The 17,470-nt window shown below is 41.3% G+C and overlaps 1 protein-coding gene across 6 annotated transcripts in view; it reads right to left on the reverse strand.

Moving 5' to 3' along the window:
- The window catches only part of RELCH (RAB11 binding and LisH domain, coiled-coil and HEAT repeat containing), a 130,439-nt gene that overhangs the window by 98,444 nt on the left and 14,525 nt on the right, over positions 1-17,470 (reverse strand). For all 6 annotated transcript variants that reach the window (XM_090039315.1, XM_090039314.1, XM_090039313.1 and 3 more), the window contains exon 2: positions 8,843-8,932. In XM_090039315.1, coding sequence (XP_089895441.1) covers positions 8,843-8,932 — 90 coding nt within the window. The remainder of the gene's footprint in view (positions 1-8,842; positions 8,933-17,470) is intronic.

Genomic DNA, 17,470 nt, shown 5'->3' on the forward strand with positions numbered 1-17,470 from the left:
ATATTTATTTTCCCAGGTTACTAGGCATTTTATCCAGACATAGAAAGTGTGTTGAACTCCTACATTTGAACCTGGTTCTTGTTGTTGCCATTCAGTGCCATTAAAGAGACTTCTAGACATCAAGGCTACTGAAAACAGTTTGAACATCTCAAGACTCAAGCTAGAAGATAAATGGAACTGGACATTTAACAGCTGTTTCTGGGAGATGACTCATGATGATGATAATGCACTGAACCAACTGAGGATTACTGAAAAAGTAATCTCTAGGGTCCTAAATTTCCTTTGAGTTACTAAATAGGTTAAGGGTTGGATTAGCAGATCTGAATTCCCTAAGACAGGGGTTAGTAACCTATAGCCACCAGGCTGGATCTAGCCCAAGGAGCTAGGGTTTCAACAGCATTCAGTGGTGGGGCTATATGAAGCCAAAGAGCTACTGACCTATCTCACTACCCTGTGTTATATACAAACTCATGGAGCACATAATCCTCAACAGAATAGAGAAGATCATTGATCCCCAGCTCCCAAAAGAACAAGCTGGCTTTTAGGAAAAGCGGCGTACCACTACCCAAGTTATATTACTGACATTTGACATTGAAAACAAAAAGGCATAGAAGGCACAAAGCAGGCGCGGTCTCTAGTCTAACTTACAGTTGCTTATGATGCTGTAAGGCACCAAGGCGTCAAATATAAACTGCACTCTATGATATCTGACTCCAAGCTATGTGCTTTCATCATTACCATGATCTCCAGCAGATGATTCAAACACACTACCAGCCAAGGAAAAAGAAAAGCAGAGTACAAACTCTGAAGAATGGAGTCTCCGTAAGGGTCAGTGCTAGCACCAATACTTTCAATGAATATACCTCAGACTTTCCACATACAACATTTAAGCCAGGGGTCAGCAAAATTTTCAGGCAGAGTGCCAAAAACACCTGCAACCTCGACTTGTAAGATGTTAGCGTGCCTGGGGCAGAAGGTGGTGGAGGCATGAGAGGCTCAATCACTGTTGCGGCAGTGCAGCCCCAGCCCCCCACCCTGGCATCTGCCATGAGGCATGTGCACCAAGCAAAATGCCTTCACATGTCACACTCTTGGCACCCATGCCAGGGGTTGCCTACCTCTGATCCAAGCCATGTATGTATGCTGATGATGTTGCCATAGTAGCCCAAGAAACCAACATGACAGAATTGGAAGAGACGCTGAGTAGGACATGGAACTTATTGCTATCTCCACAAGTGGTGCCTAAAGTTGAGTATCAATAATCAGTATCATCATCGCTCTTCCACCTGGACAGTCGTTGAGCCAAGAGCACACTGAACAACAGGCAACCACATTTTTCCCCATGAGCATACCCCAACCTACCAAAGAATTGTATTAGACTGTTCCCTCACCTATAAACACAACATTCAGAAGGTCGGCAGTAAAGTCTCTGCGTGGGTAGCTGCCGTAACTTGTTTAGCCAGCATGACATGGGCTGTCAACTTCAGAGTGCTCAAAGCCACTGCACTTGCAATGGCATAAGCCCCATCAGAACACCATGCTCCTGTGTGGTCCAGTGTGCTAAAACTTGTAACAGGCTGCATAACTTACACATACACACAGATGTATTCCCTATCTTTTCAGGCATTAGGTCAAATGATATAAGATGCTAGACCTTAACATCATTTTTGGCAATAGATGATGAAAAATCACATGCTCCACCAACTGTTAACTGAAGACCTGAATAGACAGAGGCTTAAAAAAGTCATAATCCATGACTACATGAAGCCTACAAGCTCCAGGAAGAGACTGGAGATGCTGACCCAAGCCTATGGGCAGCTGTATACAGAATGGGTTGAATGCTGGGAAAGGTCAGACCTATTCCTACAGTGTTTTATACCAACACCAAATGAATCCAACATTGGGCATGAGAAGCATGGGTCAAGCTGAACAGACTGAGATCTGGAAACAGATACTTCAAAACAACACTGCACAAGATGAACATCTTAGACAGCCCCCCAGTGTGAATGTGGTGCCCAACAAACAGCACAGCACCTAACTGACAGCTGCAATCTCTACAAATGCTCAGAAGGAATCTGTGCATTGAATGATAATATCAGTTAGTGACTCACAGATTTGGAAGTTAGCATTTGATGCCACATGAAAGACATGAGGAAGTAAACGAGTTCACTAAAGCTTGTGCTCTCTATATAATCTTATTTAGTTAGTCTATAAATGTGCATTATTACACTGCGTTCTGACTGACTTCAGACTAACACAGCTAACTACCTGGGAATTCTGACTAACTTGGCAACTATGAGATTCTACTCATGAGAACAGCAAATGCAGCCCAAGCTAAACCCCACGTAGAACAATTATATTATGTAAATGAAAATGGTCACTTAAAGAAAGGGAAGGGAGAAGTAAACCTGCCAGAGAACTTATCAGAAGTAGCTGAAAAATAAGTAAAGATCAGATGAAATAGATAAACCTATAAGATCACTCAAAAGAGGAAATGTGTAATTACCACCTGTGGGGTACACAGAAGTTGGAGGGAGGAGGTAAATTATACTGAGGCATAAAAGCACTGGCTATATTTAGTCCATGGTTTTCAGTATCCAGAAAGATTGCAAATGTTAGTTTCCAGGGTTGTCCTCTGAAGACATTGTATACGCTTCCCTTACAGACAAAATTTGTCAGGTCAGAAATGTAGTGGTTGTGCTAGGAAAAGGTTCTCTCCCACTGCTGATGTGTGCAACAGATATTCTTAAAAACCTGGCTTCTGACAAAAGGTTCTTTCATTTTCACTAAGGTCAGGTAAAAGGAGGCAATCACTCAGACACAGTCCTCAAATAACTTACAGAAATACATTCATAATGGTACTTTGCACAGCATGCTATGCACTCTGCTAGTCTAGCCAGTAGTAATCTAGTAAGTACTAATACTCACAGCGATAGCTGTGAAGGGGAACGAATGGTCAGAGAAAGAACTTCACAAACGCAAAATAAAATTCCCATGGTCAAGTTCATAATCCAAAAACAGGTCACAACACTAACCCAAGTTACCAGATTTCCAAACCTGTGGTCTTAATAGGGGGTATATAGCTACTGCATTTTCTAAGACCTTGAGATGCACACATCAAAAACTACTAAAAGGTTTCTATAGACAAAATTAAAAATGAAATAGCCACTAGTCTTAGATTTTGAGTTAGATCATCTACTTTTTAAAATCCAGGATGTCATACATTACAACTGAAGTCTTAAATTATTCTGTAGGAAAGGAATAAATTTTCATTAGCTGGTTATTTTATCATAATGAACATTAAGGGGAGAATTAATAACCCAATCATCTCTAAAACAAAAGCTTTAGTTCTCCCTTCCCTCCCCACCAGTTAGATCTCAAAATGAAGTATTCAACTAAGTATCTCACTGAATGAATTTTCAAGCCAAGTGGGTCAGCTTCTGGCAATTTTCACCTTTCAAACAGTTGGTGTTAAGAACATGAATTGTGTCACATACATTAGGCAATTTCCGATACACAGCTCTTGACATTTAAACTTAATCGGACACTGAAGTAGCTAAACAATTTTAAGGTATAATTTGGTTCGCCAGAGTTATCCATACTGCTAAAATTTCATGTCTTATACTTTACTCAATTAAACACACAATAAAAAAAAAAAGCGTTACAATAAGAGTTCACTTAGCTTTCCTTGACCATATTCCTCAAAATGACAGGTTTAGAGAGAAGAATTTGAGAGATTTTTTTCCTTTAGTTATTTTTTTTAGGATGAAGAAGAATGGCAAATTTGAAACGCACAGGTCTGTTTTACAGAGCACTTCCTTTTCTGCTTGTAACACTCACTTAAAGACCAAATACTTACATGGAAAATTAAAAATGAGAGAAAAAAAAGCAAGCAGATATCTTGAACCACTGTAATAAGAAATAAAAATTTAAGACCAGTGATATATACAATGGCAAAAGCAACAAGAAAAGGACATAATTTGGCAGATTTGCCAGTTGTCACAGTTTTCCAGTGTAGCTATATATTAAAAAATCTAAAAAGCAACCAGCACACTTCTGGGTTTAAAAGCAATTCTCTAAGGGCCTATTTAACTATTTATGTTTCCTATCTTACAGCTTTCAAAGATGACAACTGGAAACAATCAGTTACAATTCATGTCTGTCTACAAAAATCCTTGAAAGGAAGAAACAACAGTAGAAAAAGGTAACTAAAAATAGTTCAACCTAAATCCTGCATGTTAGATTTTGAAATTATACTTTTCCAAAAGGCTGAAATTCTAACTCCCTAACGCAGCTATGGTATCAGATTCTTTAATTAGATGAGAGGAAAGAACAAAGCAAGAAAACAAGGATGACACTCGGTCAAGCTTTTTTTAAAATTGAAAAAGGGCTTTGTGGCTTGAAGATGCTTTAACTCTAAAAATAATATCTATTTGATTTTTTTTTTAAAAGAAATTCAGTAAGTGAAAAGAAATATCTTATGTCCTTTCCTTTGTTGGAATTAACACCCAATATGACTATAAACACTTTAAAAAAGTACCCCTTTTCTTTGTGCAGTCAGTTTACCATTTGGGTAGATATTTCACTTAGCAACAGGAAGTGAGAATTGTTCTGCCTCTAATTAAACTGGAATTTCAAGCTGACTCAGTCCTCTGGAAAGATTTAAAAGGACACAGTTATACAAAAACAACATCCAATCCTCTACTTGGACCAAAACCAGTAATCAATTTTTACAGATATTAAAGAAATATTTTCATGTCTTTCAACTGATGTGACATTGTACCAAAATCAAGGACAATAAAAAATCCTTTTTCAGATATGTGGGGAGCTGGAAGAAAAGCAAGGGCAACATTGGACCCCTGCTGAACCCAATGGGACAACTGACACCCAGGAAAAAGCCAACCTATTAAATGGGTACTTTGCACTGGTCTTTCATCAGTCCCATGGGATGCCCATGCTCACTATGGGACAGGGAGGTCCAGATGAGGGAGATCCCCTGCCCTCCATCAATGCTGACCTTGTAAAGGAACACCTTGAGAGCCTGGATACCTTCAAGTCAGCCAGCCCTGACAATCTACAGCCCAGGGTACTCAAAGAGCTGGCAAGTATCACAGCTCAGCCTCTGGCACGGATCTTTGAGAACTCCTGGCGCTCTGGTGTAGTGCCCAAAGACTGGAAGAAGGCCAATGTGTTGCCCATCTTCAAGAAAGGGAGGAAAGTGGATCCGGCTAACTATAGGCCCATCAGCCTGACTTCTATCCTGGGGAAGATCTTGGAAAAGTTTAATAAAGAGGCCATCCTTAATGGACTGTCTGACGCCAACATCCTGAGGGACAGCCAGCAAGTTTGTTGCAGGTAGGTCTTGCTTGACCAATCTCATTTCCTTTTATTACCAGCTGACCTATCACCTGGACAAGGGAGAAGAGATTGATGTCATACCTCGACTTCAAAAAAGCCTTCTATCTGGTATCCCATGATTACCTCTTGGCGAAACTGGCCAATTGTGGCCTTGGGTCCACCATGATCTGCTGGCTGAGAAACTGGCTCCGTGGTCGGACCCAGAGGGTGGTAACTGACGGAAGTCAAATCGACACAGTGCCCAATGACCAGTGGGGTCCCCCAAGACTCTGCCCTTGGACCTATATTGTTCAACATCTTCATTAACGATGTGGACACTGGAGTCAGAAGCGGACTGGCCAAGTCTGCCAATGACACCAAACTTTGGGGCAAAGCATCCACACCTGAAGACAAGAGGGCTATCCAGGCTGACCCGGACAGGCTCAGCAGATGGGCGGATGAGAACCTGATGGTGTTTAACACTGAAAAATGCAAGGTTCTCCACCTTGGGAGGAAAAACCTGCAGCATCCTTATAGGCTTGGCAGTCCTACGCTGGCTAGCGCTACGGAAGAAAGTGACTTGGGGGTCATCACTGACCACAAGATGAACATGAGCCTGCAATGCGATGCTGCGGCTAGTAAAGTGACCAAAATGCTGGCTTGCATCCATAGATGCTTCTTGAGCAAATCCTGGTACATCATTCTCCCCTCAAACTCGGCCTTGGTGAGGCCGCAGCTGGAGTACTGTGTCCAGTTTTGGGCTCCACAATTCAAAAAGGATGTGGAGAAGCTTGAGAGAGTCCAGAGAAGAGCCACACGCATGATCAGAGGTCAGGAAAACAGACCTTACAACGACAGGCTGAGCTCTATGAGGCTGTTTAGCCTGAAAAAGTGCAGGCTCAGAGGTGATCTGATGGCCACCCATAAGTTTATCAGGGGTGACCACCAGTATCTGGGGGAACGTTTGTTCACCAGAGCGCCCCAAGGGATGATGAGGTCGAACGGTCATAAACTACTGCAAGACCATTTCAGGCTGGACATAAGGAAGAATTTCTTTACTGTCCGAGCCCCCAACGTCTAGAATAGTCTGCCACTGGAGATGGTTCAAGCGCTTACATTGAACACCTTCAAGAGTAAATTGCATTCTTATCTTGCTGGGATCCTATGACCCCAGATGACTTCCTGCCCTTTTGGCAGGGGACTGGACTCGATGATCTTCCGAGGTCCCGTCCAGCCCTAATGTCTATGAAATCCATGAAATGTGCCATGCAACTCACAAATGTATTATATTATAGAAATGGGCAATAGTTTACTACACATTTGTTTAGTGGACTCCACTGCATTAGTAACAAATTAAAAGGAAGGTTCAAGACAACTAATACTACAAGACAACTAATACTATGCTAGAGTGTGAAGAGAGAGAATATCTGTTGCCCTCAGTAATTTCAAAAGTGATCCTTACATTAAAGACTGCCTTGATTTTAATAGTTGAATTAATTTTATATTGTTGTCTAATTCTGTCATTAAGGTTTCTTTAAGACATGTATCTTAACAAAAGTAGAGGTATTATACAGTAGAGCCAATGTTTCGATTTTCATGTGAATTTCCCTACATGAAAGTCTTACCAAATTTTCTGTGGTTGGAGAGCAACATTAATCGACTGGGAAAAAAGTATTATAATTGAGGAACTCCTTGCAACTTGCCAGCAGTTCTACAGAAAAATCCAGTCTTTTGAAGTCCAGCACCTTCCAAATATAATTCAGCATTTTAAAATGCATTTTATTTGAGACTCTGGGAGGGAAATGATTCTAAATAGCACACAAATGGGAATTGGACAACATAATCATGTGGACAGGATTAAGTTCCATTTGTATAATTGCAAGATATAAAATAAGTTATCTGTAGCTCCAGGAAGTAGCATCAAGAAGTCAAGTATATTACATTACATCTTATTTGGTTCTAGCTAATCCTCTCCCCTAGACCACCTCTGGACAGGGGGGGAAGAAAGGAAGGCTCTCTCTCCCTCTTCTTTACTTTTTAAGTACAAAGTCACAGATGATGGTAACATTACATCTACAGAAGAAAACTACAATAAGAAGCAAAAAAGGTTTTAAGCTATTGATGAAATATGAACATGGAGTTGAAGTTGGAACTCCAACCAAACGCCTAGTCTGTGAATTCAATAAAGGCAGAAATCCTTGCTGTTCTTTGTTACTTACCCCCAAAGATTTTAAGATTCACAAAGAGAAAGCAGGAGACGAAGTCATTGCGATAAGGCAGAATGGTGGTTAGAGAGCTTTGTGCCAAACTAGTTCAGCCCTGCTATAAAGTGAAACCAGTGGCAGGAGCTGGAGGGAGGAGAATAAAGGAGGACGGGATCAAGTGAGTGGAGCTCAGGAACTGAGAGCTGCCTAAAGGAGAGCTTGCTAGTAAATAGGAAAAAGAGATGCTGCTGCTGCAAGACTGTTTGGAGAATCCAACCTAGGATGATGAAAGTAGGCCAAAAAGGGGGGAACTGCAGGTTAATCACTAGACACTGCCCCCTGCAGGTAGCTAGACATGGCTGTCCACAAGGGGTTAAATTTAAGCCTCTGGGCTCCCACCCTGACACTGCTCTCTCCACTCCTCTGGATGCAACAGCAGCATTTCCATTCCTTCCTCTTGTAGGGGTGGAATGGTGTGGCGCAGCAAGGGAGCCCATGGCTTAGAAGCTATGGGTATGGTGGGGTTGCCTGTGGTGTAGGATGGTGAGGGAGGCAGGAGGGTGGGAGAAGGTAGCGTCTATGCAGCATTAAGGCTGGAGGCATATGGCTCATATTGTGGCAGCGTACAAGGTGCGCAGCCCTAGGCCACTTAAATGCAAGACAGCCCTGCATTACAACAAAGGAATTACTTGGTTTTGATTGTGATAATGTTGGGCTTATTTGGATGTAGGCCAGGAGGATGGGAAGTATTTGATGGACAATCAAACCCAGATCCTTATTACACAAAACTTCTTGCCAGGTAGGCTTTACTAAATTAGATCATTTCCTTAAGATTAGACCAGGGAAGGCATGACAGATGAATTCTGTACTTCTGAGCACAGCCTAAACAAACTAGTTGCTTATCATCAGCTCGCACAATAGGCAAATAGTTGCCTATCGAACATAAATTTTAGATAAGGAAGGAATAGCTACTCTCAAAATGAACAATGTTATAACATGGTTAAGATTCCACTTTGATTGTGAAAGGGAGATGTCTGTAGAGCATCTCATGCAATATGAGGGCTGTGTATTTGGGGGTACATTTTGCTTCTTTTTGTTCATATGAAATTATCAGTTACAACTTAGACAGTGTATTTGAAAAAAAATGTGGAATAAAACTAACACAAATTAAACCACAGTGAAAATTTAACACATTTGCTATACAGAAATCATGAATTTACAAATCTTGCTGCCAAAAATGGAAGCCATATGGTAAGCTTAATATTCTAGGCCTTCCATCCCACATGAAAAATCTTACTCACCTGCTACTCGCTCATCTGTCTCCCTGTTTCCATCATCAGAGTATCTTGCAAAGTCTAAGGAATCGAGAGTACTGATGCTTCCAGCTCGATCTACAAGTAGGGGAAAAAAATGGAATTTAACCAAGGGTGAGGGGGTGGGGGTGGCCTGAAGCCTAAAGATTGTTCTCTGATTGGACTGGTACACAATCTTGGCCTCCACAATGACTCAAGTTTTTTAAGAAATCTGTATCTTTTAAGATTAAAATACTACCATGACCTGAACAAGGTATCCAGTTCATCCATGTAGCAGGATGGGCTATAGAAGACAATACAACCATAAAGAAAACATAGCATAACGATAGCCTGAATATTAAATATGTCAGGAAAAAAAATTAATTTCTCTTGTCCACAAAACATTCCCTTCCGTTTTCTGTCAAATGCCACCAAGATTTAGTTGTTTAGTCATACCATATCTGACCGTATTACATAGAGCCTCCTACCACAACCCTCTGGATCCCAAGCACACAGTATAAGAATACAATCACCTTAAACATGAGTTTCTAATGAGATACAGATCTGCAGCTACCACAATCTTTTACCTCCTTCCCCTTTGAATACTTTAAGGCACGTCAGCCATATGGTAACTAGAATAAAATGTTTTTTTAAAATATTCCTTAATGTTAAGCAGAAACATTTGAGGGCAATGCATGCATACCTGAACTTACATTTGATAATTTTGCATGATGTTAGTTACAGTATGAACTACAGCACAGCTCATACCACAAAAGTAGCATTAAACTCAAAGGAACAACACTAAGATTCTAATTCCACTTTTGTTTTAAGCATAATATATTTGCCTTAAAAACAATATATCTGGATCAGCAGAAATGAATGAATCTTATACACCACTCACTTTTAATAAGTATTTTTCTTTTTTCCCCCTTTTTCCTTTCTTTTTTAAGGACGCATACCATTTATTTCAGTTGTAGTGGCACCCAAAATGGCCTAAAAGCTTTGAAGTGATATTAGCAGGCCTGCAGAAAAGTTAATGTTAATTGTCAATAACTGACAATCATCCACCAAAAGTAACAGTCTGATTGTCAAGGAGATATAAAAGTTCGTTTTTGCAACTTAAAAATCAACAAGCACTGAAATAGTCTCTACTCCAAAGAGTCCAGCTAACAGGCATCAACCATTTGAGGAATGGGGGGGGAAAAGGGAATCACAGAATAGAAGGACTGGAAGGGACCACGTGTAAGATCGTCAAGTCCGGGCCTCTGCTATCACATACTTGTAGGCAGCTATCAAGTCACCTCTCACTCTTTTCTTATGCAGACTGAACAAACACAGTTCCTGGAGTCTCTCCTCGTAGGGCCTGTCCTCCAGGACTCTAATCACACAGGTGGCCCTTCCCTGTACCCTTTAGAGCAGGCTTGTCCAACATGTGGTCCTCCAAGCTGTTTTCTGAGGTCCGAGGTGCTGTAACGGGAAACGAAAGTAAACACTGGACTTTCGTTTCGAGGGGGTGATGTAATACTGCTTCCTGCAAGGTCTTTGAATATGGCTCACCGGCACACTGGGTGATAAAAAGTTCATGATCTGGCCCCACATTCAAAAAGGTTGGACACCCCTGCTTTAGAGCTTATCCACATCCTTCCTGAAGCGTGATGCCTAGAGCTAGATAGATTTGAAACATTAAGATATCAAATTTGAGTTTTGCTAAAACATACAAAGATTTTTCTCTTTTCTTATAGATGCAAATGTACAATAAGCTTAAAGCACACATTTATATTCATGCATACAGACCATAATAAAAGAACACTACAGCAAGTCTGCCCAATCTAGCAAAACACTGTTAGGCATTGCCAGAATTAAAGTTGCCTTTGCAACCTTAGTTCAGCTGCCCGGTAGAGCTACATTTCAATATACTAGTTATACATTTTTTTCCCCCCCATCAGGTCTGGCCTCAGTGAATTTGCAGAAAAGACTGTGCTCCCTAGATGAGCATCTATTCAATGTTCTGTTTAGTTTTTCTTCCTTGTTAATTATTTACATGTGGTCCTACTGTCTTATTTACTACCTACTATTCAAACACCACACTGAAGACAAGATTTATTAAATCCCCTCTCCAGGAATTCTGTGCAGCTTGATTCAATATGAGCGCTTTTAAACAATTAACTTACTCTTTACAACACCTCAGAGAGAAGGTGTGAAAATAATGGTTTATAGATGCAGAATCAATTCAGAAAGTTTAAGTGGCATCAAGTGTATCTGCTAGTATCTAATGAGATACTGAGAACCATTTTTTTTTTTTTAAAGTGAAGTTTGTGGTATGTATCACCTTCTGTTCAAAGCATTGTTCTCATTGCTTTCATTTGCAGCTATGACTGCCCAGGACTTCTGCATTTCAGACCTTAAGGCTAGAAGTCGGGTACCAGTGAACAAGATGCAACAAACAACGACCACTTGTGAAAAGTGGCTTAAATGATTTGTCCAATGAGGATGAAACTGAATTCTCCAGGGCAGTGTTCTATTGTCTTAATTCTAAAATATTCAAATCTTTTCTTAAAAGACTTTCATCTCATTCCAGCTTCTCTGACCAAGTGAAGTAGAAGCCATGTAGAAAATAGCATGATTGTCAGTCACTAAAGACTACCAAAGAGTGCCTGCACAAGGGAGTTATTTAATGTTTCACAGGAAAGCTTAATTTTGGCACTACCTGTCTTTTCAGTGCTTGACTTTACAAATCTTAATAATCTTTTAACTTGAGTTTTTAAAAATGTCAAAAACAGCCCCCAGAAACTGCATCAAATCAATACCTTCATTGGTCATCAGTGGGGCTGGAACTTACAGATCTACTGTAAAAACCTCTTCTACTTGACCTAACAGGCTGTTACCCTTTGCATGGACTGCTGCTGAAGGGGTAAGAGATGTACTTTGCTAGCACAAGGTTAGCTATGCACAGGCATCCTAGATTCCAATTCCATGCTTAGGACAGGTGTGTGCTCTCACAGCATTTCTCAACCTGTGTGTTGTGACCCAGAAGTGAGTTGCAAGAATATATGAAAGGGTTGTGAACAAGCTTTAAACATGGATCAACAAATTTAAAAAATGGATTCTCCTTTAAAGCAGAAAAACATGGGAAACTGGCTTTTCCCTTGCAGGCTGGCAGAGTTCAAGCCTGAGAGGGGCTGTTTGGGACCCCCTCCTGGCCCACACACCCACCTCATACTGGGGGGCTGGGCCCTGGGGGCAGGAGGTCAGGAGTGAGGGGCACTGAGTCAAGACTGGCCATCGATGTTTACAAATGAGTTCTAGTACAAAAAGGTTGAGAACCACTATCTAGCAGACAAATCTGCTCATATTTAAGCTATACTTTTTCTGCACTTGAGGCAGCATATAAATCAGATAAATATATAAAAAATAAAGTTAGGCTTGTGCAGAAAGTCCAAGAAAGTTAGGCTTCTGCTTCCAGGCTCCATGTCTGATACATTTCCCCTCTCACTCCAGCACAAATTCTCTCAACCCTGCTGGCTGCCTGTCTTCTGCACTAGGCCTTAAGTTTGGTTTCAGTCACTCCAACCTGCAAAAGCCTTTTCCCAGTCTCCCTGCCCAGCCAGTGCACTAGTTCTCCCTCTATAATCTAGCTCTGCAGACATAGCTGCTTCCCCACCCCAGTTTCCTTTCAATCCTGCACCAGATCCAGATCCAGCCCTAGCCTTGATTTTTCAACACAAGGCTGGACGACTTCCTCTTCCATGTTGCCCAACACCAACATGGTGAACACAAAGCATATTACACATACAGGCTGTGTAAGCATATTACACATACCAGTCTCTTCTGGTATCTGTTATATAGCAACAAAGAACTTAAATTGTAGGAAGTCTCAGCCCTGTCTTAGACTATTGTCAGCACAGACAGGATCTTAAGAGATTCTGCCCACAAAGTCTGAGTGTGTGCACTGCTTTTCAATAGCTTATAAACTGACTACATTGGGGTGAACAACAAGAGGCATACATGAGTTGCAAAAGCCATACTCCTATACCACAATTCAAGTCCAGGGTGCTAAAACTCCGAAGACAAAGTCGTCTGAGCTCAAGTGCGAGCCAAAACATTCTCCCCCAGTGCTTGTTCTCTAACAAGCAAACTGAACTTTTTCGACTGAACGTTTCCAAAAGTTCAGCCTAAAGCTGATACCGAGACAGTGTCAACCCAAATGGTTCAAGTCCCATAACATTTTAAGACGCTTAAAATGAGTCGTATAAGAGGAAATTTTGAGCTTTTTTAAAAAGGCAGTAGTTTCAATCCTACATATAATCTGATGTAATATGGGATTTATTTTCCTATTATGTTCCTGATTACCAGGGATATTATTATGCAGGTGGGATTTCTGACAAATTCCATCTGCTTCACTACAGAATGAACTTTGGATGGCTGACATTACCTTGTATTTGTTTGTCCTGTCTGTTTTGCCACCAAAAACCTGTCAGGATGCAGAAATAGTTCTGACATTTCTCTCTTATATTTTAATGTTCCAAGCTCAGTAATAAGTAAAACAATAATTCAAAAACCATTCACACTACACTACTTTTTCACATGTAATATACCAAGAATCAATCTATACAAGTGTCACAAAGGTAGAAAGAATGACTGGGTGGTCTCAAGCAAGCTTTTGGGGGACAAGCACCTTACTACTACTGCTGTAGGTACTTCTACAGAATTTGTTACTATCTCTAGGTGTTAAGTGTTTTCTGGGGCATGGCTACCTTCACAACTGATGATAGTTTAGTCAGGGCTGAGTCTACCTTGAGCAAGGGGTTGGGCTCTAGATGACCTCCTGAGGTCTCTTCCAACCCTAATTTTCTATGATTCCTACAGTAAATAAGATATACAGGGTGAGTCAATTTCATGATTTTTTTAGGGAATGAAAGACTTCCCTCAAATTGCCCATATTGTTCAAATGATTTCCTTCTAATAGCTCTACATAATCACTTGTAATCTATTTGTGAATTTTGGTTCAAAGTTTTAATTGATATGAAGGGAAGAAACTGTTGCAAGAACCAATTGTAGCTGGCCTTTTCGTACATTTGTACGTGGGGAGCAGAGCTTACTTTGGAAAATTGTAAGTCTAATTGCAAAAACAAAGAAAAACAGAGGTTGGCCAGCAAAATTCTCAGGGAATGAATAAGTAGAAACAATGTTAATATATTTTAACAGAAATTAACTTCCTCTTCAAAACCAGGACTACAATGATCATTACATTTGCATTAATGTTACCTTATGGCAACTATTTAATTTTGCTTAACAGCTACAGAGTAAAATTGATCAGAACTTCTGGATTTAAAAATTCACCTCCTATCTCAGTAACATACTCTGCACTTCCAGGTTTACTGTACAAGTTAAAACAGACGATGTTTTGTAGCGTGCAACGTTTGGACACTTTTGCAGGTTGGGTAAAGTGTCATTAGAGACAGCTAAGAAACAATCTTGGTTAATTTCCCTTGTTGGCAGTCACCGAGCATGCCTACCCTGCAGACTACACTTTCCTGTACAGATACCTTAACTAGCTGGCGTTACAGAAGCAGAAGCAGTCTTGTTGCAGCAGCCAAAACCCATGTCTGCTAATTTCTCTGCAAGGTAAAATTAGTCTACAAGGAGGTTCATGTTGAAACAACTAAATTGCTTCCTTTTTCCAAGCCAGGTTTTTAAAGCTAATCTGGGCTATTTATACCTACCTGAAGTCTGAAGCATAGGCATAGCCTCAGAGAACCAGTTTTGGGGCGAAAACAGTCTTTATTACATGTAAAAACTCCACAGGAATGGAGCTGTAGACGCAAGCCAAGACAAGTATGACCTCCTGCACCTAGCAAAAAAGTACTACCAAAGAAATAGCAAAGGAGAGGATAGGCATCAAATGCCAAGCAACCCAAACAATACTGTTATCTAAATATTTGGTCCCTGTAGGCTAGTCTGTTTTGCAAGACTTCAGGTTTCCTGGATAATCAGGATGTGGGCAGGGGAATTAGTCTGACAGGAATTAAAGAAAATAAGCCAGTTAAATGACAACTTATAACCAGGCCTTATAGTTATACATCATACTCAATATGGCACAACATACTGACATCTTCCAAAAAGACACTTCATTTTGGAATGAATGATACATACAACTTTAAACTTGATAGCTCTCCCCATGTGAAACTTGGGGTAATTTTATATTTAAAAAGCATGTGGATAGCAAGTGTGTAGGTTGTAGCTGTGTTGGACTAAGAACATCTTCTTTATTAGACCAACTTAAGTTGGTCTAATAAAAGATATCAGATTCACCCAAAGAACCTTGTCGGTGGATAATAAGTAATGATGCAGCCTCATATGGGAGAATAAAATTGCTGAAAATATTTCTGCTTTAATTTACTCTTTTATTCTACAGATTTCAAAAGGATTTTGTAAGGCAAAGCCTTTTTGCTGTCTCACTGTATTTTCCTATTGACAATGTCCCATAAGCAGATTTTATAACATGCCATAATTTGCTATTATGAATGAGCCCCTTCTTCCCCCCCCCCCAAAACTTTTTGTCTAAATCAGTAGGCTTTATTTTGGTAAAGCCCTTAACTAATTATCAGGTGAAAAAAAGAAGCAGGGAACAAAACATAAATAATGGCTCTGATTTAACGCTCAAGTAGATAAACAATACAACCTTTCAGAAAGGGAACCCACTTTATTATGGATTTCCACTACTCTAGGATTAATGCAGATAAGTTGCACATGCATAGAGAACAGCAGTCAAGTTGAAAGGACTGGAAATCTTCCTAGCAGGCAAGGGAGGCCCCCTGCACAAATTCTCACCTCCTTCACCCCTATTAGTGGAAAAAAAAAAATCTAGAAAACCAAATATTATACATTTGACACTCATGGTTAAGAGATTTCTATTTTGCTCAAGAGACTCCGAGTGTTAATATTTTAGGAATCAGGCAGCAGTCAGGACACAGTGGTACCTTAGAGATAACTTGTTCACAAATATATAGGCTTTTGTGGGCAACAGCCTACTTAAATACTCTGAATGAACTTGCAGATTCTCTGCAAGTTAGGTCTCTAAGGCAGTGCTTCCCAAACTTTTCATCCAGGGAGAAAAAAAAACATGCCCGAGGTATCAAAATTGGGGGCACACTTCACTCTTCCTAAAATGCATACAATATTCCATTCCCAAAGGAAATCATACTACTGCTGAGATGTACTGTTGCAAAAACAAAACACCACCAAACACAGTAAACCCTTTGTTTGAAGAAAAATGTATTTACCCAAATCCAAGATTACTCTGAATTTAAAGATGACCCCCAATAATCAGAATCTAGACATGGAAAATTTATAATTTTGTTATAACTTTCTGTGTCTATAATCTAACTATTGGGTGATCATCTTAAATTTGTCCCTCCCATGCGTAAGCAGTGGCAGGGAGTGGAGATAGGCAGCAGTGAAGTCAAGTATCCTGACCCCTGGCCCTTGACCTGCCCCCCAACACACCTGGCCCATGCTAATCCCCACCCACTGTTTGTGTGCCCCAGTACCTGCCCCCTAACTAGTTCCCTCCCTGCCCCTGCTGCTTACCTCTCTGGTTCCAGCAAGGCTCTGTCCTCACTCTAGCCTGGGGCATGCAACACATGACAGACCTTGGAGCCCAGTCACCCATCAACAGTTGTGGTGGCAGCAGCCCTGATGCTGAAACCAGAGGGGTAAGTAGCAGTAGCAGAGGCAGCAATGTCAGGGATGGAAGGAAGAAGGGAAAAGAAAGGGGGAAACAGAGGCTGTGGGGGAAGAGAAGGGGAGGGATGTTACTGGACTAGTATCTGACTTAAGTAGGCTGGTGCCTATGAAAGCATATCCATTTCTGACTGAGTTAGTCTCTAAAAAGGTGTTACACCTTCCTCTGCCTTGAGCCTGAAGCAGCAGTGACAGTTACTTGGTAATGATCTTAAGCATCAAAAAGAGTTAGCTGTGTTAGTCTCAAGTCAGGCAAAGGTGGGCAAAATATGGTCCCGGGCTGGACCCAGCCCATCAGTTGACTGGATCCAGCCTGCAGGGGGCACCAGCCAATTGATTGGATTCAGCCCATGGGTGCCCCCACAGCACTTTGCACAGGGCTGAGCCCCACCGGGGGCAGCCCACGTCACGCTCCTATGCCTGCCAGCATGACAAGCAGCCACCTCTGGGTGGCTGAGTGGGTGGAAGGAGCTGGTGCATGAGTCACCCAGCCAAAGCTTCCCTCCACAGAATGGCACACCAGGGGCAAGTAGAGGAGGAAGAGGAGGGACCACTGGAGGCAGGGTTGCCAAGCAGCACCCAGGCAGCTGCAGCTGCAACCATAGCAGCCCTGCCAAGAAGCTGTACATGCTGGCCAGGGCCAGCGTGTGACACAGGTTGCCCTGGGCAGGGCTCAGCCCTATATGGAGCGCCGTGGACTGCACCTGCATTGCACTGCCTGGTTGAGCTCTGCTGCACCTACCTCCAGCCCTCCTGCCCCCCACCTCCTGGGATCTAGTACCCAGGAAGCGCCCCCCCAGCCTAATTTAAATGATTGATTTTTTTTAATCAACTTTCCCATTGTATATATTTTTTTGGTTTTTTTTAAAAAGGGAGGTATATTTTCAGTGGTTG

Source organism: Crocodylus siamensis, chromosome 3 (assembly GCF_052110815.1).
Source record: "Crocodylus siamensis isolate JL-2025a chromosome 3, ASM5211081v1, whole genome shotgun sequence".
In the NCBI taxonomy this organism is placed as follows: Eukaryota; Metazoa; Chordata; order Crocodylia; family Crocodylidae; genus Crocodylus; species Crocodylus siamensis.